We start from the raw sequence: 26,123 nt of genomic DNA, 5'->3' as shown, positions 1-26,123 counted from the left end.
AATTCTTAATGCTGTTTGAGTAACCACTTCCATTTCCTGGCTGGCCTGAAGTCTTCTGTTTACTAGCTAGTCTAACACAGAGAAGAGTGATTTATTCCCTAGTGGGACGTTACCCATATTCCATCACACCACCTGCATCAATTTTAAAAGAGAAGAGACCCCTCTGGGTGCCTTGTAGTGGACCTAATGGAGTCAGCAGAGAAACAATGCTTCTTTACACAGAGAAAGCCTTCTGAGACTGGCCACAATTTTTACAATGTTAAGAACTAATGAATAACAGTAAAACAGAATAATCCCACTCCTTCGAAAAAAAAAAGAGGAAAAAAATATACAGGAGATAGAGGCTACACATACAGTATATAAAAAATAGGCTGGGTTTAAAAAAAAATTCATTCAGAGTCAGCCACAGTGAAATTTTGCTCTGAGAAAACAGTCTTGACTCCAGAGAATTTGCTTGAGAGTTTGTTAAAATATTTTTTACTATATCGTATAAAACCGGCAAAAAAATAGTGCCTTCCAATATTCCTCTAAACATTAGAGGCAACTTTGTATAAAAAGGATGTTGGAGCCGGCTTGGGGGGTTGCTTGTTGCATGAATCCCAACAGGGCAAGGCTGCCAGCAGCAAAATAAAACCTCCCAGCAGGACGCAAAAGCCACTAAAATAAAATGCAATGTCATAGGTCTGGGTCCAGTCATAAAACCAACCTGAAAAGACAGTAAGAAAAAAAGTGAGTTTCATAAAAATAGTATGAATGTCAAGTCCATACCCTAATTTCATCAATTTTATATACAGTTAGGATTAGGATACACTGTATATTACTCCACCTACTTCCAATGTGGCCTATTGGGAGTTAGGAGAGTAGAAGCTCTCAGATATTTCAATAGCAGGCATTCTGAGTTTCTCCCAAATGAAGAATGCACATTAATCCCAGGGCAAGTATATTGGCTTTCTGAACTGTTTCTTGAATAAATCATGACCATGAGACATCCCATGCAGATTTATTTTGTGCAAATCTGTGCCCTACTACAATCTGAATTTCTAATCTGGAGATGTCACAATGAAGAACAGTAAAATGGGTTAACTTTAAGATAAATATCTTACCAACAATGGGTGGTCCGAGGCTATTTCCAAGTCCCGCAAAGAACATTAGTATCCCATAGGCATGGGCTAATTTTTCAATTCCCACAGTCTTCGTGGTCACATATGGGAAGATGGACCAATTACCATTAAAAAACCCTATGATCCCAGAAAGTATTGCCAACGTGACATAACTTTTGGCAAATGGAATTGCACATAAGGCCAGGCCCATGATCATTAAGGTAGCTACATAAAGATATAAGGTATTAATCCACTTGAAGTCAGCCAATATCCCCAAAAGGAGTTTACCAGCTGCTGTCATAATGCCTATAATGGAAATAAGAGGCATAATAAACTCTTCTTCTTTCATATTGGAACTTCTCGCTACATCTTCCATAAGTAACGAAGGTGGAAACCCTCCGATGTCAAAAAACAAGATAGCAATAAAAAGTGCTGAAAATACTTTGTTTTTAAAAAGAACTCCAGTCTCTCCACAGTAGTTTTTATATAATTGCCACTTCCTCTTGGCAAGCTGTTTGCAAAAATAAGTCTGTTCTGCAACTTTCTTTTTGTACGTTTCAGGCTCTTTTGTGTGTGCCGTTGTCATGGGGTTTTTGTAAAGTAGACTCTCCTGTTTCCAGTCACCATTGGCTACTGTGTGCTGGGATTTCTCCTCACTACTGCAGCCCTTGTCAAGAATGTTGATGTTTTCTTCCAGGTTCTTTTCTTTTTCATTGTAAGTGGAATATCTATCTGGTACATTTTCCAGAGCTGTTTTTTTAGGCAAAGGACAATCAGAGGATTGGAAGGGTCTCATCAGACTGCCACAGGCTAATATATTTAAAGCTAAAGCACCCACAATCAGCAAGCATCCATCCAGTCCATAGAAGTCAATCAGCATCCTCTGCAGAGCAGCATATATAAAAAAGCCAACACTTGAACCTAAAAAAGAAATGGGAACTGTTGAATCTTAGTTGAATCTTTATAATTTGGGACTCTCAGGACAAGCATTCATAGTATCACAATTCATTTTTATACTGTCATTCATGTGTACTTTCATCTGAAAATCACAACATGAATATTGACTATAATGATGATAATAACAATAATAATAATACTGATAGAACATTTAAGAATTAGCATTTATAGTTCAGACAGTTAAGTACATTACATCGCATAATCTGGTTTAATCCTTTTAATAATCCTGTTGGGTAGATCTGATCTACAGATGAAGTGACTCTAGGGCTAGAAAGGTTGAGGAATTTGCCTTAGATCGCAAGGCTGCAAATGGCACAAGTAGGATTCACAGTCAGTCTGACTTCAGGGGCCCATATTCTTAACAAATATCATTATGCAACTACTTTTTTTGCACATATTATAGGGTCCATGCTATATATTTATTCCCTTTGGAAAAGCAAATTTTTTTTTTTTTTTTTTTAAAGATGACCAGTAAGGGGATCTTAACCCTTGACTTGGTGTTGTCAGCACCACACTCTCCGAAGTGAGCCACGGGCCGGCCCCATATTTTATTTTTTGAGATGAATAATATATTGTAGTTTTAGGATATGTATGATGGCTCGATAGTCCAAATTCATTGCTGAATCACCAGAATGAGTGAATCATATTTTTAATTCATTAATAAGACTATGAGAAAAGTGGAATATGATAAGGTATTTAAATTATGAATTATGCTGGTGTGTACATTGTGTAACAGTGTGATTATGCCACCTTTGTAGCACTGATCACACTAAACACACTGGCATGCCAAGTTATTTCAGCCCAATAAATCTGCACCATTCTCATCTGGTTCTGATTACAACGTTTTAAAAATTGAGTATCTTAAAATTTGAATATCACTGGGAAACATCACATGAAAAAGCAGAAAAAAATAGAACTGTTAAAAAAAATAGATATGTTAAATAGGTTGAGTGCATGTTTAACATGGTCTGTACCAAATTATGTTATAACCCCAACAAGATGCCTGCGGGACCAAACTCAGAGGCATGGACATCCTTGCTGTAAAAACCCATCTTATCAAAAATTCTTGCAAATAACCAAGTGGTTCTATGTCTTAGAGTTGTGAAAAAATGTTTTTCTTTGGGACCTCAGTCATCCCTTTGTCAGATATTTAAAGTTAATTTCTTCATTCCCAAAGAACAAAAAATCTCTGCATGCAAGTGATAATTAATGGCTTGTGTTAATGTAATGGCAGTTAAAATAGTATCTTTTTGTGGCTACTAAGATATCTTTTTGTGGCTACTAAGAGAGTATCTCTTTGCTGACTACTGGGAAGTAATAATAGTAGACAAACTTAATGCTTTCCTTACCTTCTTAAAAGTGGTACCTACTGTACTTCAGAAGTTAAAAACATTTTAGAAGACAAATTGAAAGACTTGAAAATAGCAGAGTGACCTCATGTACTGTTATATTGCATTAGCGCCCATTAACAGTAATTCATGATTTTTTCGAACACCATTTCTATACAGATCCTAACAAAGCGTCACACCATCAAACACTTCAAAATGCTCTTGGTGTTTTGAAAGTTCTCTCTTTTGACCTTAAGCTGAGAAAATAAGCAACTTCCCCGTTGCTCACCAGCCAAGTTTATCTGTTAACATCGTGAAATGTAAGAGAAACATATCAATTCAACAAATATTTATTGAACACCTATGATATGCTGAATATATGACAGGGCAGGGAAAGTCCAATTACACTTTGGAGGCTAATTTCCTAACCAGCCTTCCTCTCACGAGAACATGGCCATGGCTTAGAAAGACGCAGGAATTCTTTCAGGGCCATGGAAAGTGATGTACAGTTTCCTTGTGGAATTTTTTAAACCGTAAAACTGTAATTTTAAATTTTCAAAAAGAACATTCTCATTTAAAAATGATTACTATAAAGGGCAAAGTGAAATAAAACACTAAGTGTGCTCCATGTGTGTCTCCATTACACATATCAGAAAGAGGGAACATATTAATTGGTGTTCAGGGAACCTGAAACTGTGACAGGAACATTCATGCTTCATCAACTCATTAATACCTGCAGTCAATAAACTTTTCTGTAAAGGGCCAGAGAGTAAATATTTAAGGCATCGTGGGCCATACGATCTCTGTCCCAATACTCATCTCTGCCCTTGAAGCATGAAAACAGACAGAAACAATTCGTAAAGGAATGAGCAGGCTGTGTTCCAATAAAACTTTATTTATGGACACTGAATATCACATAATTTTCACATGTCATGAAATGTCCTTCTTTTGATTTCTTTGAATTATTTAAAAACATAAAAACTGTTCTTAGCTTGTGGCCATACAAAAACAGGCAGTAGACCAGATTTGGCCCATGGCTTTAGTTTACCAACCCCTGTTCACCGTGGAAGACAGGTTTCCCCAAACCTTCCTTTCATGTCCACATTCCTTTTTTTCAACTAAGTATAATACTTCAAGTATTTTGATTTGGTGTTTCTTTTCAAATTTTAAAAGTTCTACTGTGACTTTTGTTTCACTGAAAGGTGGATTCATGCCTGTCCTTCATTTCGCCTCACCTAGCTCCCTGTGAGTTGAAACTAAAACTCCTTCAAAATCTTGACTGTCTGTGGCTGCTCCATTTTCAAAGTAATGTGCCACGGCCCAGGCCCCTATGCCCTCCTCTCTAGACTCACTGAAAAGCAGGCACAGCTCTCACAGCATACAATTTCTAACATCTTTGGCACAAATAAATTGGGACATTAAGGAAAACCTAGATCAGAATGATAATGGCTAACACTTTTAGAGCCCTTGCCACATGCCTTTCTCATACACTCCTTTAATATTTCCAATAACTTGATGTGATGGATTATTATTAATTATTATGCCCATTTTACAGTTCAGAAAACTGAGTCACAGAACACCAGATAGCTAGTGAGTGACAGAAGCAGGATTTAAAACAGGAGGCCTGGCTCCAGGGTTTATGCTTGTAACTCTACATTACACTGTATAGAAGATACTGTAGGCGAGACCCATTGTCCTGTAAGCTGCCATGTCTACTGTCACACTCCCTCCTACATTTGTGGGAGATCCTGACAATTTCTTTAAACTGCATTTCAACTGCTCTGGATTCTCCATCTTCTGTGTTTTTAGTTCTTCCTCCCATTTCTACCATAGCCATATTCTCAGACTCAGACCTTGTCTCCTCTAAGACCATGATTCACATTCCTCACCTGGCAGGGCTTCCTTAGGACCTACCTTAGGTAAATATCCAGCTCAATTCAATTCAACCAGGAATCACCTTGTTGTCTCAGGAACAAAAAAAAAAAAAAAAAAAAGAACAAAACAAAACAAAAAAGTATTTTGCTACCTGATTGGTAATGGGGTAATGGTTGGTTAAGCATATTTGTGTGTGGTAACTTTTAACTTTTTTACACGGCTGAATAGTGACGATTTGACTTATTTTGAAAAGGTACCTGTTGAAATCAGGCCAAGCGCAAGACCTCGGCGGCTGTCAAAATACTGGCACGTAATGGTCACTGTTGCAGTGTATAATAAACCACATCCAAGACCTAAGCATAAGAAGACATTGCACAAATTCAGACAGACTGCATTCCTTCAATGAAAAAAAAAAAAAGAAAGAAAGAAAGGAATAAACAAGTATCTCCAATAGGACATTCTGTTACTGACTGGCTAAAACTGTTTAGAGTATCGATTCCTAGACTCTTCCCATGTTAGCTGTGCAGCCCCAATAGACACATTGGGCAGGCTCGTTTTTTACCCCACACTCACCTTAACGTCAGAGTCAAGTCAAAAAAGTCAAAAAATAATCCAATTTCTAAAGCATGAATGAATAATGTAAATGTAAATTAAGACATTATGGGGAGATAGAGAACATGGTTAAATCACACACCAAATAACAAAATTTAATCAAACTTGCCCATTAGATGTCTTTCTCTCTTCCCCGTCCTTGCCCTCAGCTCAGTGTTCTTCCTCCTCTAAGTCCTCTAAACAACCTTTAAAAATCCCCTTCATCATACCAAGCTGTTGTGCTAGAGCTCATGGCTTGCACACCCAGTCTGCAAAACAAAGACCCTCAGGCAGGTCCGTGGGGGTTCTCAGATCATGCCATCACAGTAAAATTTATACTTGCAAGTTTTTATCTTTCAGAGGTGCATACTACCTTATTTAGGAGTAAAATGTAGTGACATCTTTAATTTAGTGTAAAATACCTTCACAAAAATGAAAAAAGGAAGGAAATACAACAAAATACTAACAAGTGTTAAGTTTAAGTGGTAAGCATATGGTTGTTTACTATACTATTCTCTACTTTTCTGTAAATTTGAAATTCTTCTATAATTTAAAAAAAATTGTTGCAACTAAATTTCCCTTTTTGGTTTTCAAGACTAATATTTACCTCCAGATCATCTTCAAGGCTCTTGTCAACTTAATCTTTTCCTCCCTGTCAAGTACCCGACAACCACACCTTGTTTTTCATTAAATTTTCCTTTGCTCTAACTCATTTACTTTTTGCCTTTCTTCTGCAGCATTATCTATCCTTGAGCATCACTCTAAAAACAACACATAAGCCATAGCCTAAAAACTGAATATTAACCATGGCCCACTAGGCGATTATTAAGATCACGTTCATCTTTTAAGAGCTACCCGAACTATGATTAAAAGGAATGCATGGGCTTAACAGATGTATTGTGTAAACATTTTAGGAAATTGGCACTTAAAACAAACCAACACTCAGATGATCATCTGTGATTGCATAAAAAATCTTCTTAAAGAAACGATATAAATTAAAACAATTACACTTTAAGCCTTTAAAAATAAAGCAGCCTTTTGTATGATTTAAGCGAAAAAATACTATCTCACTAACTAAAATGAGCTGGATTAGTTCATAGAGTTCTCATTACTACATGTAGGACACGTTAAAACATGAAATAAGACCGTTTGTTGAACAATCAATTTTGTGAAGCCAAAAAGTGTCACTCTGAACTGAAACTACATTTCTGAAAGCCTTTGGAGGGAGAATGAATTTACTTTTCTGTGATTTGGTTTAGGGCTCTGTCAAATATTAGGCATTGGAGACATGAAAAAAGACATTTCAGATTACTACATGCCAATGTTAAAAAAAAATTGGAACAGCAACTTCTAAACTTTTAACCTTAGACAAAAAAGAAAGTTTGGGTTGTTTTTTGTTTGTTTGTTTGTTTTTTGGCAGCTGGTCACTTGGGAAAATCAAACCTCTGACCTTGATGTTACAAGTCCCCACTCTAACCAATTGAGCTAACCAGCCAGCTACATAAAAAAAGAAATAATTTTTTAAAGTGATTTCAAGGAGATGGGTTTCAGATAAGATTATTCCTTTTATTTTTTTTAATGTAGCAGAAATTTGAAATGCCTTTTTTTTTAACTTCTTAAAAAGCAGAAGGTGGAATGATCTCTCTCCATTTCTGCATCAGGATGACTTTAAACCAACAGTTATTAAAGGGAGGTCTGTGTACCCCTACAGTTCCTGAGATCTTTCATGGAGTCTGTGAAGCCAGAATTATTTTTATAATAATGCTGAGATGATGTCTGCTTTTTTCACTGTGTTCACATTTATGGTGATAGTGCAAAAGAGATGGTTAGTAAAACTGCGAAAGCCTGAGCACAAATCAAAAAATTTGTATGAAACTTTATACCTTATGGGTTTCACCTCCATATACTCACAGTAAAAACAAACAAATTTGTTTTAAATGCTTCATCTGAATTATAACTACTGCTGCAAGGAAAAGTATGTAAGCAGTTGTTTTATAGCCAGCTAAAATAGCCACTTTTTACATACAGCACTGTTTTTATTTGAAAGAATGTCTGACAGACAAACTGGTTATTCGACCTTGGGTATTTGGCAGACATATTCTTGAAAACAAACAAGGGAAACAACAGACAGCAATTGTCACCAATGATAAAAATTCAACCTTTCCAGCCAAAAATTGTAGTTTTAGAAAACTTGTATCCACCACCATGAATTTGATAGCTTCCCAATATATAAAGATTTTCTGATGTGCTTGATGAGCTTGTTGGTGACATTAACAAAAGTGATTTTTTTATGTTTTACAATGAAATGTGTTAATATTTTTAAGTTCTTGCATAACTCAGTGAACGAATAACCAATTCATGATGTTACAAAATCAAGTTTGAATGAAGATCTATTCAAATACAGAATAAACAAATGGACTTAACATAACAGAGTACAGAAAGTATACTGATGTGGTATCAGGTTCCACGTTGCAATTAACCTTTAAAAAACTATCACTACCAAGTTTTGGTACAGTATCAAAGAAAAGTATCTAGAATTACCTAAGATGACTATTAAAAACACTTCCCTTTTCCAGCTACATCTTTGTGTGAGACTTTCTTCATATACTTTAATCAAAAAATGTATTGCAACAGATTGAGTACAAAAGTAAATATGAGAATCCAGCTGTCTTTTATGAAACCAGACATTAAAAGAGACTTGCAAACGTGTAAAACAATGCTACTCTTCTCACTAAATTTTGCTTTTTTGGAAAACAGAGCTATTTTTCAAACTAAATGTGTTATTTATGTTAACATGTACTGGGTTTGTTATCTTTAAATGAATTACTTAAATATTTTAAAATTTCTTATCTTTTAATACAGAAAATTTTAATAGAATAAATATAAGTATAATCCACATAATCAAAAACTCTTTGGGGTCCTAAATAAAAGAATGTAAGGGGTCCCCAGACTAAAAAGTTTGGAAACCACTACCTTAAAGCATTCCTTGATCTCCAGCCAGTTTTGATCAGACCCTTAGCAGTGAAAAAATTCTGGATATCAACCTTCAGTATGAGCATAATGATTTTAAAACTTGTACTGCTGACAATTCAAGGAATAAACATTAGTAAAACATCATTTTTCCCTTTACTTAAATAGGGAAAAACTAAATATATTTTGATGTTCTCACATTTCTTTTCCACACGTTATGTTCCATTTCACATACCTCAGGTGAGACTAAACTCCAGAAGTCTCTTTGCCTTCATCTTCCCCCATCAAAGCAGGCAACAAGCTCTTTGTCACACCCACTGCTTAAATGAGCAACCTCCGTCTTGCTCTGTTCTAACACTGACTCAGTTTACCTCCTCATCGTTTCTGATCTGAAGTATGGCCTCATATCAGCTGTCTCATCTTCCAGTACTTTTCCCACCAATCTATCCCCTAAACTGCTGTCGTACGGTCCTCATCATGCCACGCTCCTGCAGTAAAGACCACATAAAACCTTTCATCATCTGGCCTCCGTTGTGCACCATGCTTCGAGTCACTTGCACCTCCTCACAAGATTTGTGCATTCCTTAACAAATATGTATAAAAAGACGAATGTTATCCCTTCTATCTCATGCCTCTGGGCATTTGGGTTCCTGGAATATCCTCCTCACACCACTTTCACTCCCCTTCCAACCCTCATCCACCTGACCGCATCCCACCTGTGCTTCAAGACTCAGCTCAAGCGTAATGCCCACATGAAGCCTCCTCTGGCACCCTTCTCCCCCCACCACCCATTCTACACCAGCACTGAACCCTGGTTTCACTTCACATTGTCCTTACTGTTCTGTGTTACAAGTTACATATTTACAAGTCTATCCCCCCAACAAGACAATCGGTTGTGTGACTTTGGAAAAATCACTTATACTCTCTAATTCTTAGTTTCTTTATCTTTAAAACAATCTCACAAGAACTGAGAGACATTTAAAAATGAAAAGATGTAGTATCTGTGCCTGGACTATAGTAAGTACTAAAAAATAGCATTATATTGGTATATTTTTTCACTTTTCGAACAGAGTATTATAGCATCATGTAGCTATAGACTCAAACTATATTAGAAAATCACAATTACTTATTAAAACTGCACATCTATGAGAGGTAAAAGACTATCTTTAATGACATAACAATTTAAGTGGGTGGGGGATTATATAACCGTAATTCTGCTGAAGTTAATATGCAGAAAATGGCCTTTGCCTCATTTGCTTTAATTAGAGTGAGAGAATCAGACTATCTATGGACATGGTTTTTTCCCTGCCCAATCTCAATAAACTATGCCAATATTATCAAGAAACAAAGACGAAATTAAATTTTTCAAAAAATCAAGAAGAGAATGTTAAGAAAACCATAATCAGGTAGCTAAGCAACAGTATGTTCTTTACAAAAGAGAATGCAATGAATTGAATAAGTTGTGCTTTTCAGAAAAGCAGAAAGAAATTATTAGAAAGAAGCCTGAGCAATTCATTAAGGATGCATTTCCTGCACCACCACCCCTTACCCATCGTATTCCAAGTCTCCCACCACACTGTCTTTTTCCTGATTTAGTAAAGGTATTGAGAAAATAGGAGCCTGAATTACCAGATTTGGCCACGTGGCTTGCAGTCACTTAAAAACTGGCAAGCTGCCATTTTATTTCAGCTACAAAACTTAAACAAGATTACATCATATTTTCAAGATTATATTTTTGAAAGATCAATTAAATGGTAAAACAGAATTATGCCAGTTAATACACTTTAGTATTCTTTTAATATTTTAGATTATAAACATCAAATATAGCTTTAATTTCTTTTTCTATATTTTTTTAATCTGTTATACACATATTTCTGATTCAATAGAGCTTCTTCAGTAGCCAAAAACTGCTGCTATAGCCTTGAACTAAGAAGTCAGAAAGGAGTTTAAGGAGAAAGACATAAATATGTATTAAACATCCCTGTGTGCCTCTTTATCTGTATTATCTCCTGAACAGTCACAATATCTCTGTGAAGTTATATTAGTTCCATTTTATAAAAACATAAAAATGGAAGCTCAGAGAGGTTAAGTAATTTCCCAAGGTCACAAAACTAATAATAATGGTTATGTTATCTAACATTCATTGCATTATGTCATTAATCTTCACAGAACCCTTCAAGATGGATGCTATTATTATGCTCAGTTTAAAAATGAGAAAACAGAAGTTAAGAAAAATGTTTATAGTCCTGCAGCTGGCAAGTGGATAAAATAAGGTTAACCCACATGATCCGATCCCAGAGCCTGCCTGTTAGTGCTTGCTCTTTCCCTGTGCCATACCGTCTACCTTAAGAAGCCACCTAGTTCATTCCAGACAAATGAAAGTCCTTGTACAAATAAATGTTAAAATATAAAAGATAAAATAAGGAAGCTCCAGGGTCCTGCGACAGTAGGCCAAGGGCCTCAGCCCCACCCCACCAAACGCAACCAGGCCAGCAGCAGAGCCAGCAGTGGGACAGACCCACCCCCTTTACCCCCTCCCCTCCAACAACATCTTAGAATGTACGCAGTAAAAATAAATAAGTATTTAGAAATAAATAAAATAAAATAAAATCTAAAATTGCAAAAGAGGAAAAAAAGAGAGTCCTTGGGATATAATCCTGCACAGAATTGCTGCTCAACGAATGTCACCATTAGACTGAATCTTTCTTGTTTTTTCTAAAGAGCTCGTCAAACAGAAAGGAGATGAGTTTAGACTAATAATTTCCTGTCACTTCCTTTTCAACTGGATATCCTACTTCAAATGGTGACAGAATGGAAGTGTCATTGTTCATTATTATCGCGTTTATTTACCCACAAATATTTTTGAGTCCTATACCATGAGGCTACTAATGAAATAAAGCCACAAAGAAGACAACCGTGGTAGTAACAGTTAATAATTTGCTAGCAAGGAATAGCTCATAGGGCCCAATAATTACCACAGTGAGAGATTTTTTAAGTTAAAATCCAGTCCAACTTTTTTATTTATTTTCTTTTTAATTCTATTTTGTTTGACTTCATCTAGTCCCCACAAGGTGCATTTGAGGTAGGTTTCTGAGCCTGCCTTCACAGGTGAGGGGACAGTCATTCATGTCATTCACAGAGGGCTTGCTCAAGCTCACAGAACCCACATCACCTGACCCAAAGTCCAGGGCTTTCTCTGTGAGCTGACAGTTTCCTCCTAGTCACTGAGATTCAGAACCTATTGCCAAATAAAGTCATATGCAGTCTTCAGACCCAAGCCTCTTTTCTGACTCAGAATCCACTAACTGAAGGAGAAGCTGGGACTCTAGGATGAAGGACATCACAATAAACATAATGACAAATATACACGTAACAATAAGCTAAGCATTTCCCCAAAGAGAACCCTGGCCATTTACTTAGATAAGTGTACACTAGGGAAAGTGAAATACCTTCTGAGCATTGTTGGACACAGGATTTGAGTTAGAATTGTTAATTGGGGACCTGAAGAGTTCTCCTCTTACAGTGGGCTCATATAGGGGCCAGGTAACACATGGGATCATGGTCCAAGTCTGGCTCACAGTGTGTCCACTCAGTCTATACACCCATCTAACAGTCATTTCCCCAGCCCCTGATATTTAATAAGAGCACATGTACATGATAGTTGGTATAAACCCCTACATTTTTCTTTGGTTCCTTGGCCAAGAGTTATCACAGTGGGGAAAGCCAAGTGAAAGCCCTGTAACTCCACCACCAGCTAAACATACTACTATAAAGTCATGGGTTGGGGGATTAAGGGAGAGGCTGGGTTACCAATCAAATGGTTCCAACAGTATGAGCCAAATCAAAATCAATTTCACAGGTTGGTGAAGCTTTCTCCATTCCTACAGAAATGTCGAAATTTAGTTATAAGAGTTAGTTAATTTGCCTTTTTCTTCCTATACATCCTTATTCTTCCATTATTAGTGAACATTTTCACTCTTTATATATAACTATTTATATTAACAATCAACTGTATTTAAATCATAGACAATGTAAGGTTTTTTTCTTTTTAAAAATTCATTTTTTTTTCCCTATAGATGATGTAAATGCTATGATCTCACTCACTTTTTATCAATTTTTAAGTCAGTGACTACTTTGGATATATACTGATAAAGGCTATGCCTAGATTAACCTTGAAACCATGTACAAGAGTAAAATCTCATGAAATTTTAAAGAGTTAGTACAGAGTTTGGGGAAAATGCCCAAATATGGCATAATGACTCAATTGTGTATGTGAAAAGGGCGTTGTCCTAAAAGAATTAATCCAATGTTCATGCATAAACACAGATATCTACATTTTTATTTTCATGATTTTAGACAAGAATACAAAATTATTATTTAAAGAAGACTCTCAAATTTTATACACTGCCTGCTCTCAAAGACCTAACAAATGACCTGTCTATTGGTTTAATGAACTGAAGGATAATCATGGGAGTGGAACTGGTGGAGAAGAAGAAACCTCTGCTAGCACATTAGCATGCTCTTGCACTCTTGCCATGTGATGCCCTGCACCACCTCAGGACTCTGCAGACAGTCCCCAAGGAAGAAGACCCTCACCAGATGCATCCCCTCAACTTTGGACTTCCCAGCCTCCAGAATTGTAAGAAATGAATTTCTTTACTTTACAAATTACTCATTTTCATGTGTTCTCTTATAAGCAACAGAAAACTGACTAAGACCATAGTTAAATTTAAAATAAATTTTAAGAGTTCTAAAAACACCAAGAATTACTACAAAAATGTAAAAGAAGTCAGGTTCTGGTGCTAGACTGAGTGGGCCCAACCCCACGTCTCCTAGCTAGGTCCCTTTAGTTAGAAATTTTTTTACTTCTCTGGGCTTCACTTTCCCTCTCTATAAAATGCCTTCCTGTGAGGATGAAATGAGATCGTGTAAAACATTTAGCACAGTCTCTAGCACATAGTAAGTATTCAGTTAATATTAACCATTACTACTTCTATTACTTATTATTGGGGAAATATTCCCAAGTAGTAAAGCGGAATATTGGCAGTTAACAATTAGGTTCTTCCAGACACTAAGAAAAAACTTTTGAAAGCTGGAGGTCATCTTTTTCAAATTCACTACCAATAGCTCCTAGAAATTCCCAGTGTGGTAGTATCACAATTAGTATCGTACATCACAAAGACATCTCCCCAAAATTGCCACTGCTCTTGGGCCCTGAGCCCTCTACTCTTTCCTTTCCTGTAGCCAAGATTGTCATCAATCATCCCCACCACTCAGTTTTCTTCCTTCACGCCTTATCTTTAAGAATAATAATAATAAGTGCTTTAAAATCTACTTTTTACTTCTGCTGTGGCTTTTGATTTGGGCCTGGTATTCCAGATGCCATGGAATGCAAACAGCTGCTCATGACACAAACAGCTCAAAAGAGCCCCGTCTGACTGCACAGTAGGAAAGGGGCCACTTGCTAAGTTGGTGAAAAGTGACGGAAGTCAGTGTGATCTAAGTTTTATGTTCCCCCTCTCTCTCTTCTTTTTTTGTGCTATAGAGACAAGGGCTGAGATGAAAAACTTTCCCGTGCCATGGAAGGAGATATAATGTGGATTGTTACAATGTATTCATCCTTTCAAACAATTTGACTCACTGGGTAGATGTTTTACTAAAGCAACAATTTTTGGTGAAGTGATCATTGAAAATAAATTATTAGTGAGCATTTTCACTCCTTATATTAACTGAATAATAAACCTGACACTGGTGAAATGACATGTAAGTCATAAAGGTTAGAAAAGTCATAGTGACCATATTCCTTACCTACAACAATGCCGTAGGAAAAATACAGAAAGTAAATACTGGGGGCAAAACTGCTCAACATCAGGCCTCCAGCCACCATGAAGCCACTGAAGATTGTGACGGGTCTTGCTCCAAAAGATGAGACACAGACACTGCAGACAGGACCTAAAAAAACAATAAAGCCATCACTTATTTAGCAGTAACCTCCCTCCCACAATCTCATGATCCATCCATCATAAGTTCAAAATGGTTCTTTCCATCATGAAACAACATCACTCATAAACTGAGCACTTACGATGTGCCACACACTATGTGAGGTACTTCACGTAGACAATACCATTTCATTTTAATCTTACTGTAGCCTTGAGAGGTCGATACGATCGTGATTCCTGTTTTTTTTAAATAAAGAAATTAAAGTTTCAGGATATAAAATCACATAGTTAAGAAATGGGGGTTCTGGAGTCAGACTTTATTCAAAGTCTAGCTCTACTACTTGCTAGCTGTTTGATCTCAGGCAACTTATTTGATCTCTCTGTGACTTAGTTTCCTCATCTGAAAACTTGAATGATAATTGTGACCACCTCGTAGTGTGCACTATTGACTGACAAGCAAAAGTGACCATTACCAGGACTTGTTCTATGCATAAGTGGGCTATGCTCATGTAATAGAATTTAAGTGATAGTGAAATTCTTTCCCACTAGCACTCTACCTGGAAAGCACCCAGAATTGCAGAGCTTAGCATATTAGAAATAAAAGGCCGTTAAGGGTTATTCAGCCCAATAGTCTTATTTTACATGAAAGGAAACTGAAGCTCAGAGAGGTTGTCCAAGTTCACAGTAGAAGAAAGAGCCAGGACTTGAAAGCAAAGAGAAGCATACCCTAACTGAGACAACAACCTTTCAAGGTACAAATTATGATCTTTAATTTTCAAAACACACACCCACCAGAATGGCTAAAGACAGACAATAGTGTTACCAAGAATGTGGAGCAAGCACAGTTCTCATACACTGCAACATTGTCTACTAAAGCTGAACATCTCTGTAAAACCCAGAAGTTCCAGCTCTATGCATAGCCCCCATGGAAATACCTACACCAAAAGTCATGTGCACAGATGTTCACAGCAGAGCTATTTATAATAGCTAGAAAAAAGAAACCCAGATGTCCATCAGCAGTAGAATGTACAAGTAAATTCTGGTACATTTGCTCAATGGGCAATAAGAATGAATGATCTACTACACCCATGTATGTATGTATGTCACAAACATATGTTGAGGGGAAGACATCCAGTACAAAAAAATACCAACCATGTAATTCCAATTGTAAAAAGTACAAAAACAGGCAAAACTAATCTTCAGTTAGAAGTCAGGACAGTGGTTTTCCTTGGTAGGGGGTGAGGAGTTAAAATCAGAAGAGAGCAACCCAAACTTCCAGGGTATTGCTCACGTTCTGTTTCTTGGTGCAATCATCCTGATTACATGGGTGTGTTCAGTTTGTGAAAATTCATGGAGCTATACTTTCATGATACATACACTTTTCTGTATGTATCTTTTACTTCTTTTTTAAGTGACCTCAAACAGGGAAAAGATGGAATCCATCCACAGTCTCACTGTTACTAAGTGGCAGAGGCAGAATCCAACATCCCCAGCCCAACATTCTTCTCAATACTAGAGAATCTCTTACGCACGTATTTAAGACCAGCTTGTAACCACTGGGATACCACGTTGCTCCCAATGCCTGTGGCTCTCGCACATTCTTCCCAGGCCATGAACTGGCCCCTGCCATTTTCAGAACCTCTTGTGTGAGCCAGTGCAAAAGAGCAGACTGACATATTCATATGACAAACAGAGGGGAATATTCTGTGCCAGTGTTTTAAAAGGAAAATCCATTCGAAAGGCCAAACTTATCATAAGCTGTCTGTATATCCAATGAGAAATATTTGCATACCTCAAAAATAGAAATAGTTTTAAGAGTCAAATTTCATAAACCTATGTCTGACAGCATAAAGACATGACCCTTCTCCATTGTTTACCAAACTGCATTGACATTGAGAGTCAGTGTTTATGAATTTAACAGGCACAATGGAATTTAAACACCCAGAGATTATTACTGGCATACTTGAAATGTTTCAAGTTTCACCTCAAAATAGGATTTTAAATCTATGCTCCTTAATGCATGCTAATTCCACAAGGAAACCCAGAGTTTGGAAGTCTGGGGGTAAGGATGAGGGGTAATAATTTCCATAGCATGTACAACCAAACCACTGTGTTATAAAATATATAACATTATCAATGATGTGGTAAATTCTTAAGTCATTTTTGCCTACCACATGATTCTTTGAAAAAAATTTAGGCATTAGGAAGAAATGAGCAGAAATTCTTTGACAGATAAAAACAGCAAATTGAAATTATTTTTTTTAATTCTGTACTTTCACACTGCCATCTGCTGCTTACTAAGAGAAAAATATCTTGATGTCAGAGGTTAAAGAGAAAGAATTTTAGAGCTGAAAGAGGCCTTAGAAATGGTCCTAACATCTCATTTTACAAATGATGAAACTGGAGTTCAAAAAGATCATGTGATTTGACCAAAAATCCACAGCTAATCAGTGGCAAGGAAGGCGAAAGACAGCCCAGTGATCTCCCCAATTGAAAAGTATCTTAATAAGTATCTTAATTTTTTTTCTAGAATCAAAATACTAGTAAAGAACACCAATGTACTTTTGTTAATATCTTACAGAGTACACGGTTTTTAAAATTTAGGGCAGATGAAAACATCACATTTATGATTATTTGGTATTTAAAAGTTTAGAGCAAATTGTTTTACCCTCATCCTTAAAACAAGAGTACTTATAGATTTGATTTCCATGATTTAACCACAATAGCCTCATATTTCATCAACAACAATTAGGGCAAAGTATAACTGGAAGTGACCATCAAGTGACATCTGCAAATCATGACATATTTATATGTTTAGCTCTTTGTAATCACATGCAAGTTCTCTAATATGATAAACCATGTACAACTCCTCAGCACTGGGCAAGTATCAAGCGAAAAATTAAACCAAAGGACTACTTGGGGGAGATTTCTCATGCTGCTCAGGTCTTTCACTTTCAAGAAGGGACTGTAGGAACAAAAGTTAGTTAACCCACAACATAAACCAGAAATTCCACACCTTTGGACCTAAAACATTTTAGAAAAACAAAAAGGAGAGGTTGCTAAATTTTTATTTTAACATGACATTTTTAAAATCGAATAACCATCCATTATCACCACCACCTTGTTAGAGAAGGACTATTTTAATAAGGAAATAGTGAGAAGGATATAATTTCAGAATAAAATACAAAATAGTGAGAAGATACTGAGAATCTTACACACACACACACACACACACAAGCACACACACACACACACCCACAAACCCTCCACCTTCACGTCCTTTATATTCATTTTGCCTTGAAAGCTTTCCTTGAACTTACAGCTGTGGAATGACTTTCATCGCTATTGGCGTTTGGGAGCCACTACTGCTCTTACTCCCTCCTGTTTAGGAGATTAATCTTCCCTGGTTGGCTGAACTGAAAGTCCTGGGCTGAACTGTCAAGTGGCAGAGCTGGCAGTCAGCCCAGAAGAATGGCCTGAGGAAGGCAGATGACAGCATGGGGCACTGGCAGTGAACAGCTCAATCCTTTCTAGGTAGGGCGCAGGGCCCGTAAAACATCTTCTACCCTCCCGCATACTGGCCTGGCAAACTTGGGCACAATGCTGACAAATTCCTTCAAAAAAGGTAAAAACCTGTATATTAGAGAGAACAAATAATCCTACAAACCAAAGTGAGGAGTGAAGAAAGAAAGGAGGATAATGATGGGATTTTGAGCACAGCAGCCACTTAAATACAAAACAAAACAAAATATAGAAAATCCTTTGTTACGAGTTATCTACAAGTCAGACTGATCGATAGCAATTTCAGCCAGGAGAAGGAAATTGAAAACTCTAGCTGAAAAAATGTTTTGTAAGGATCATAAGTGAATTTGGAGACAGGGGGAGGACAAATTGCTTCTAAGGAAGTCAGAAAGAAAGGGATGACCACTTCCTTCAGCCCTTCAGGGTAATTTGGGAAGAGACGACACAGTTTGATTTTTGCTGGCTGTTAAAGTTAGCATGGAAGACAAATGCATTACCTAAAATTTGAAAATATGTTAGTAACATTATATTTAATCAAACAGAAAAGGGAATAATTGACCATTGTCACCCCTTCACTGTTTACCACATATCCACTAGGGCTGCGCTGCACAATAGAAATACACGGAGTCACAGGTTTGAGCCACATGGAATTTTAAACTTTCTCATAACAACTTTAGAAAAATAAAAAGAGGTAAATTAATTTTAATAATATATGTTACCTAACCTAATATATCTAAAATATTACCGTTTTGACATTTCAACATCATTAATATTTTACAATCTTTTTTGTACTGTCTTTGAAATCAGTGTGCATTTTTTATACCTATAGCACATCTCAACGCAAATGAGCCACATTTCAAGTACTCAATAGCCACATACGTGCACTGCATTAGACAGCACAGCACCAGAAAGGGTGCACAGGGAAAACCACACACAGTCCAGAACCTAGACCAAAAGGCAAAACAAACACACATCAAGAGTTAAACTAAAACCCAAGGCCACAGGCAATACACACCAAAAGGAAGGTTTAGGCTGTGTAGTTGGAGATTTCAGAAGAGAGAGATCACCCTGGGCCAAGCAACTGAGCCTTGAACTACGCCACGATGTATGGTTGTATCAACAGAAGGGATGAAAATGCATTCTGAACGGAGGGAACTGAAACGTAATTATGGTTTTCCAGTTTGTAGTTATTATTATATCTTTGGGAAAGAAATTATTCCCTTTGAGAAATAAACTCAACCTCCATGCACTTCTCTCTCCCAAAAAGTTTCAGAGAGTCCCACAAGTGGAAGGATGACCAGGACTGCTGGATTGAATGCATAAATTGGCCAATGGTACAGTGAGAAATAAAATAGAGCAGTAACCAGGTCGTGGACATGCCATGCAGCAAGGAGCTAGGATTTCCTAAGAGAGCCGGTCTATTAAGTTGGGGAGAGCCCTACTCTTCCACCTAAAGTGCAGGGAGCCCATGGTGTAGGCTCCTCCTAACTGGCAGGTTCCTTACTCCTTGCTCCAGCTGAGACCGTGAATCTCAAGTTCAGCTCCCTGAAAAAGAAAAAGGCACTAAACAGCCACACCCACTCAAATCCTTGATCTCTTATACATTGACTGCCTTGCTGGTTGGTTGGTTTGGTGATATAATAGAGATGACGGAAAGCTTAACCAAAACTCAGTTGTTATTCTCACCAGTCCTGAAACTGCCTTGCATACCTGGCCAATGCAACAGAATCCTTCTGGGAAGCAGCATTTCAGTCCTCCCTGAAAGAGTTAACAGTGGTGCTTGGGGATAATGCTGAAACCCAACTCTGCCAGCAAGCACAACTCATTCAGCAAATGGAGTTGGCTACACAACATTGACTCACTATATTAACTTAGAGATATGTTTGCTGATTCATACTATGAGTTTGAAGGCCATTGGAGGAATTAAGGGCAAAAGGGAGGCAAGTGGGAACTAGAAAATCTGCTTTGAGTACAAAACTACAGAATGAAAGATCTCACTGCTGTTTCAGCAACTCAGTTGTCTATAAAACTGCCCTTCCCTTTCCCTTAAATTTGAAAAATGACATCTAGCCAAGGGTGTTTAAGCTCATCGTAAAACAAATGCAAGGCCATGATAGCCCTCTCTATCTAGTTCAGTCAGGTTTCAGCCACAGAAACAAAAGCAGTAGGAAATATGTATTAAGAGATTTATTCCAAGGAATTGGCTTATGCAATTGGCCAGGCTGTACTTGCCTAGCTAGTCAAGTCCAAAATCCGTAGGGCGGGCCACCAGGAAAAGCAAGTTGGAACTCTCGGGCATACGCTGAAGCTGCAGCCAACAGGCAGTATTTATTCTTCTGGGAAAGCTCATTTCTGTTCTTAAGGCCTTTCAACAGAACGAATCAAGTCCACCCAGATTATCTAGGATAATCTCCCTCACTTAAAGTTAACTGATTAAATACTTTATTCACATCTACAAAAACCTTCACAGCCTCACCTAGATTAGTGTTTGAATAACTGGGATCTATAACCAGTCGATACATAAAACTGACCATCATACCTCCCAACACAATCCCTCCTCTCCAGCCAAATTTACTCCACCAGGACGCATCATCTGCGGTACAGATTCCAGGCCTCTGTATATGAGGACTCTGCATGGACTGCCCTCTCCCTGCCTGTGCACCTGTGACAATCCATCTTCCCATACAGCCCACCTCAAAGCCTGTCCCTATAGAACCCCAGACTGCCTTGCCTTGTTATTCTTCTTGGTATTTGTAAAGTCTTGAATTACTAGTAGCTTTTTTTTTTTTCTGTCTCTCTTCTAAGACTACAAACCCGTCATAAACATGGATTGTGTCTCCTATCTTGGCGTTCCTAGCACCGGGGAGACCCTATGAATGTATGTAACGAGGATGAGCTCATTCGCAAAGTATAACGTGGGAGGGGAGGATCCTTCTACCCAGCTTTATTTATCCCAAGGATTGTAGGACAAACAAAGAATTCAGGTGAGGGAAAGAAGTATTTTCTCCTCAATTATTCAAGTTGCAAGAAGGAATTAAGTAAGGCTATGAAGAGTGCAGTGTTCAGAATTGCATATCTTTTCGTAGCTCTAATATGCCATTATGAGCTACTGTCCAAATCCAGGGTTGTCAGAGACAAACAGCGAGCCTTTAAATGCCAGATGCTTAGGCACAATCTTGGCAAAGTTCCGAGTCTCCATCCTGCCATCTGTTATTAGTCTGTTTTTGTGTTGCTATAACAGAAATATCTCAAACCACGTAATTTGTAAAGAAACAATATTTATTGTTATAGTTTCAGAGGCTAGGAGGTCCAGAGTACAGGGAACACATCCAGCGAGGGCCTTCTTTGGTGGTGGCTTTGCAGCAACACAGGGTGTCACATGACAAGAATGGCAGAGCAGGGAGACTAACCTCCTCATTCACTCTCCTTTTAAAGCCACCAGAGTCACTCCCATTATTTCAAGAATAGTTCAATCCATACACAAGAGTACAGTGCTCACAATCTAATCACTTCTTCAAGGCCCTACCTTTCAATTACCATAATAATTTCCACCCTCTTTACATGGTCTCAGTGGGGATTAAGTTTCTAATACACTCAACTTTGGGGAATACAATTCAATCCATAGCATAATCTTTTCAAGAAATGTCTTTGTCTTTCATCCCGAAGGATCGCTTTCTTTTGTAGTTTCTACAGTTTGGTTGGAACTTCTTGGGAGAGTGATTTTGTTTGTGAGTGATTCTTTCTCTAATAACTAATATTTACGGAGCATTTACCATATGCAAAGCATCATCTAAGTTATTCCACAAAACAACCATATAAGGTAGGTAATTTTATTATCTCCAATTTAAAGATGAAGAAACGGGCTTAACAGGTCAGAAAAACCTGAGCTCAGGTGGCACTCTTCCCATTAGAGAACATGCTTCACCTTGGGCAGGTCACTAAATCTTAAGGATAATAACACCCACCTCAATGCATTGCTATGCGGGTCAACTAAGATAGACTAAGTGAAAGTGACTGGTATTGAGCCAGGCCCACAAGGGACACTCAGAGAGCTCAAGGGACAAGTACATGAAAAGTAGCATTTTTATGTTGCTTGGCAAATGTACTTATTCCGCTCTGCCTTGCTCAGTTATAAAGCTCCAGAGATTGGATCACAGAATTGGTCAAAGATGACACCAACCAGGCCTTCTCCAGACAAAACTGGGTAAAGAAAATAACATTTCTCAGATACTGCAAGACCTTCCTGCATCAGAATCAACTGGGGAGCTAGTTAAAATGCACATCCCTGGGACGACCCCCCCACCCAACACCCCGACACACTGATGGGAAGGAAATCAGCTTTTTAGACAAGCTTGAAAAATTCATATATATCACTGAATTGAAGAACAACTATATACATGAATGTATATAATGCTCATCTTTTATCAAAAGGATGTTTATATTAGATATGTATACACATATGTATAAATTCATCTTCTATCAGGAAGGATACAAAGATGCCTATTTATGAGATTTTTTTCACCACAGCCGCACCCAAACCAGGGTCATTGGACACATAATTTATTTTTCATGATTTACATGGCATGAGCAGTGCCACACCCAAGCAGAAACCTACAGTAGTTCCCTTTGTAAATGAAAATAGTCAAAGCAAATTGTATATCAGAGAGTTACCAAAAAGTGCAAGATTGAAATCTAAGTAAGAGGGATTAAGCCAATGATAGTTCTCAAATAAAAATCATTCTGGGAACTTAAAAAAAAGTTCATGTATCTGGGCCCATCACAGGCCAGCTGAATTGCAATGTCAGAGGGTCAAATCCAGGCAATTACAGTATATGCTGAAATTCCTCTACAGATGATTCTAATTATCTCCCTGATTAAGAACCACTGATAATCATTTGGGTCACCAACATGAAATATACTTGTCCCACTTCCAAGGTAATACTGATCTACTTGTTTCTCTAGAATAAAATTGTCAAGAGAGTGGATGGTCAAGGTGGCTCACACAGCGCTAGACACTGCTTGCTACTATCATATAACCACGGCTTTCAGGATTTGTCTCTTAATTTATGCGATGAAGAACCAAGGGAGACCAACATCAGATATTTTCAGTGGAGTCAGCTATGCTCAAATCTGGACACAATCTCTAAAGTGCAAACACACATGCACACATCCCCCCAAAGGGGCGGCTCTTCAACCATATTTTTTTCCCTAACACTTCCTCATTCTTGAACCCTCTGCTCTCTTTTTTCTATTCTCACCTTCAAAAGCTTTGGTAACTGAACCTGAGTGCCTCCTCATCTAGCTGATGACATTGGGCCTAGAGAGGTTAAGTAACTTGCACAAGCTCACTCAGCTAAATGGCGGTGGAGCCAGGACTTGAATTAGCCTCTGACTTCAGCCCCAAGCTCCCCCAAGTGCTTGTTCTCTCCCTGAATTCTGGTAAGATGCTCTGTCTCTCTGGCCCCTACAGGCAGGGCTGGCTTCTTGGACTTCTGACCTACGCAGTCACTCAGGTCCCAGACCTTAGAAGGAGCCTAGACTTGGTTTCCTGTCATGGTCTAGAAATTCGTAACAATTTTTTAACAAGGATCCCATATTTTCTTTTTGCACTGGGGCCCTCAAATTATGTAGCCAGGCCTGCCTGAAAGTAAAGAGGGCTGTCCCTTGCCCTTCAGACAAGTGATCACCCACCTAGGAACATGGAGAAAGTGTAGAGCTGCCGTTCAATTTCCAAAGAGAGAGTCAGCCTCAGCTCTGACCCCATCCTTAAGGAGATCTCAGTTTCCTCAACGCTCAACTCCTACCTGGTCAGCCATCTGAAAAGAAGCTTTGTTCTCTAAGTATGTGCTAACTGAGATATTTCAATTACAATCTTTGACCCCTGCTGGAAGCCAAGGTAATTACGTATTTGTTTAACTTAGTATTTGCTAATAGAAAGGGTGACTAATTAGAGAACATTAAAGAATTTTCTCCTCTCCACTATGGGTTTCCTAGAAATCAATACCTTCAAATCCCTCTGCTAACATATCAGTTATCATCCACTTTTTGTACTTGGTACATTCTGAAAAATTCTCTCAAATAAATCTTGGGCAAACTTTTCCTGTTTCTCTTGAGCTCATAATGGCAGTATTATTTTCATTTGTTTAGTTACATTTAGGTATCTGACATAGCCAGATGATCCAGTATTGTTTTTCAAGTCCTGTTTGTCTTGTTTTTAATTTAACAAGGTAATATAACAAAAGCAAGTGCCTTTTTAAAGTTCCCTTTAATATACAGGAGAGACAACATATTTAAAAGAAGATGTGGCTAATGCATTTTGTTTGAAGCATATTTTCATAAAACTATTTTAGAGCTGAAAAATATCTTACAAATCACCACATTCAATGTCCTTATTTTCCCCATAAGAATAGAGATTGCACTTTGCTTAATGAATCATGGCAAGTTCATAGCACACAGCGAGAGACCCCGGGGCTACCGACCTCACGTCGGTCACTATCTTAGCACATTTGTGCTTAAATAATTCCAAGTAAGTTAGAGTGTCATGATCACTACGTATTACTGCAGACTTCAAACTATAACTTCAGAAATTGAAGTGGTATGTAATTTTAATAGTAAAAAAGAAAATGAAAATCCTCTACTGTTCTCTCTAAAGACGACAGAAATCTCTATTACATCATATGTAACCATATACCAAGAATCTTACTTTTGGTGACACACAGAGTACATCACATATATCTTATACATAAGGCTATATTAAAATCCTTAATAACATCATTGTTGTGAGACAGGACTATGCTTTGCTATGTCAGATTTTTCTTATGAAGTTGTCCTGAACATAGGACAGTGGATTTGACCACAATGTACCTGAATCAGAGAGGAGTAATCATGAGCTATGTAGAAACTGCTTAGAGGACTGCTGAGCTTCATTTGGTCCTTTGGTCACCCATGTACCTTAGACATACCTGGATGACTACCTTCATCTGTTCATTTATATTTACTCAGGGCATTATGTGTGTCTCTCACTAGACTATGATCTTCTTAAGGGCAGGGAACACATGTCTGCTGTTCATCTTTTCACTTCCAGCATCTAGCACACTGCCTGGCACATAGTAGCCAATAAAAGAATAAAGAAATGAATGAATGAATGAGTGACTATCTTATGGAATTTCTGTATTTGCACACAGATTTATCACAGTGAAAGAGTGGTGCTATAATCTTAACGAAGGCAGGAAAATACATGTTTTACTTAAAAAGAAAGCCTCCTCCGCCTTGCAGCAGATGTAATTAAGTGATTAGAGTAAAGAGAGGCATAAATTTATCCACTTACTTGCAAGCAAGCCAATTCCACCTGCCAGGGATCCAACCCATGCTGTTTTTCCTTTCCCTTCACCAAACGCATCCAGCCATTCTATGTACAAGACTCCAACAGCTAATGGGGATCCGTAACACAAAAACTGAGTGATGAAGGAGACTAGGACAATTATCCAGCCCCATCCACCATCAAGTGACTGTTTAAATTCCATTGTAAGGTGAAATCAAGGAGGTGCTTCTCTGCAGGTCCTAAACAAAAACAAACAGAAAAGAAAATTATATTGACAGTGTGATAGGGCACAGTATTTTGGATTAAAATACCTCCTCCAAAAATTAAAAAATAAAAAGGATTCTCTAAAGACATCCATGGAAAAGAATAAAATATCACTGACATATCAAGTTAAATATAAACATAAATTTATATTATTCCCAGCAATTTTGTGTGTTGTGAAACTTCTGATTTTTTCCCAATTTGTTGACTTTTAAACAATATTTCATTGTAGTTGTAATTTGCATTTCTCACTGTAGGA

At 37.7% G+C, this 26,123-nt stretch overlaps 1 protein-coding gene across 1 annotated transcript; it reads right to left on the bottom strand.

Moving 5' to 3' along the window:
• Positions 1–527: 527 nt before the first annotated feature.
• On the bottom strand, positions 528–25,805 carry SLC16A9 (solute carrier family 16 member 9). Its single transcript, XM_063103479.1, has 5 exons — positions 25,610–25,805; positions 14,630–14,773; positions 5,518–5,613; positions 1,104–2,021; positions 528–706 (listed from the first exon to the last, which is right to left on the bottom strand). Exons 1-5 carry the CDS (start codon positions 25,803–25,805, stop codon positions 528–530), a joined length of 1,533 nt encoding a protein of 510 aa, XP_062959549.1.
• Between the last annotated feature and the right edge of the window lie 318 nt (positions 25,806–26,123).

The sequence above is a fragment of the Cynocephalus volans genome, chromosome 7 (assembly GCF_027409185.1).
Source record: "Cynocephalus volans isolate mCynVol1 chromosome 7, mCynVol1.pri, whole genome shotgun sequence".
Lineage (NCBI taxonomy): Eukaryota > Metazoa > Chordata > Mammalia > Dermoptera > Cynocephalidae > Cynocephalus > Cynocephalus volans.
Note: the sequence above shows the minus strand (reverse complement) of the source record. Positions and strands in the feature narration are given on the sequence as shown.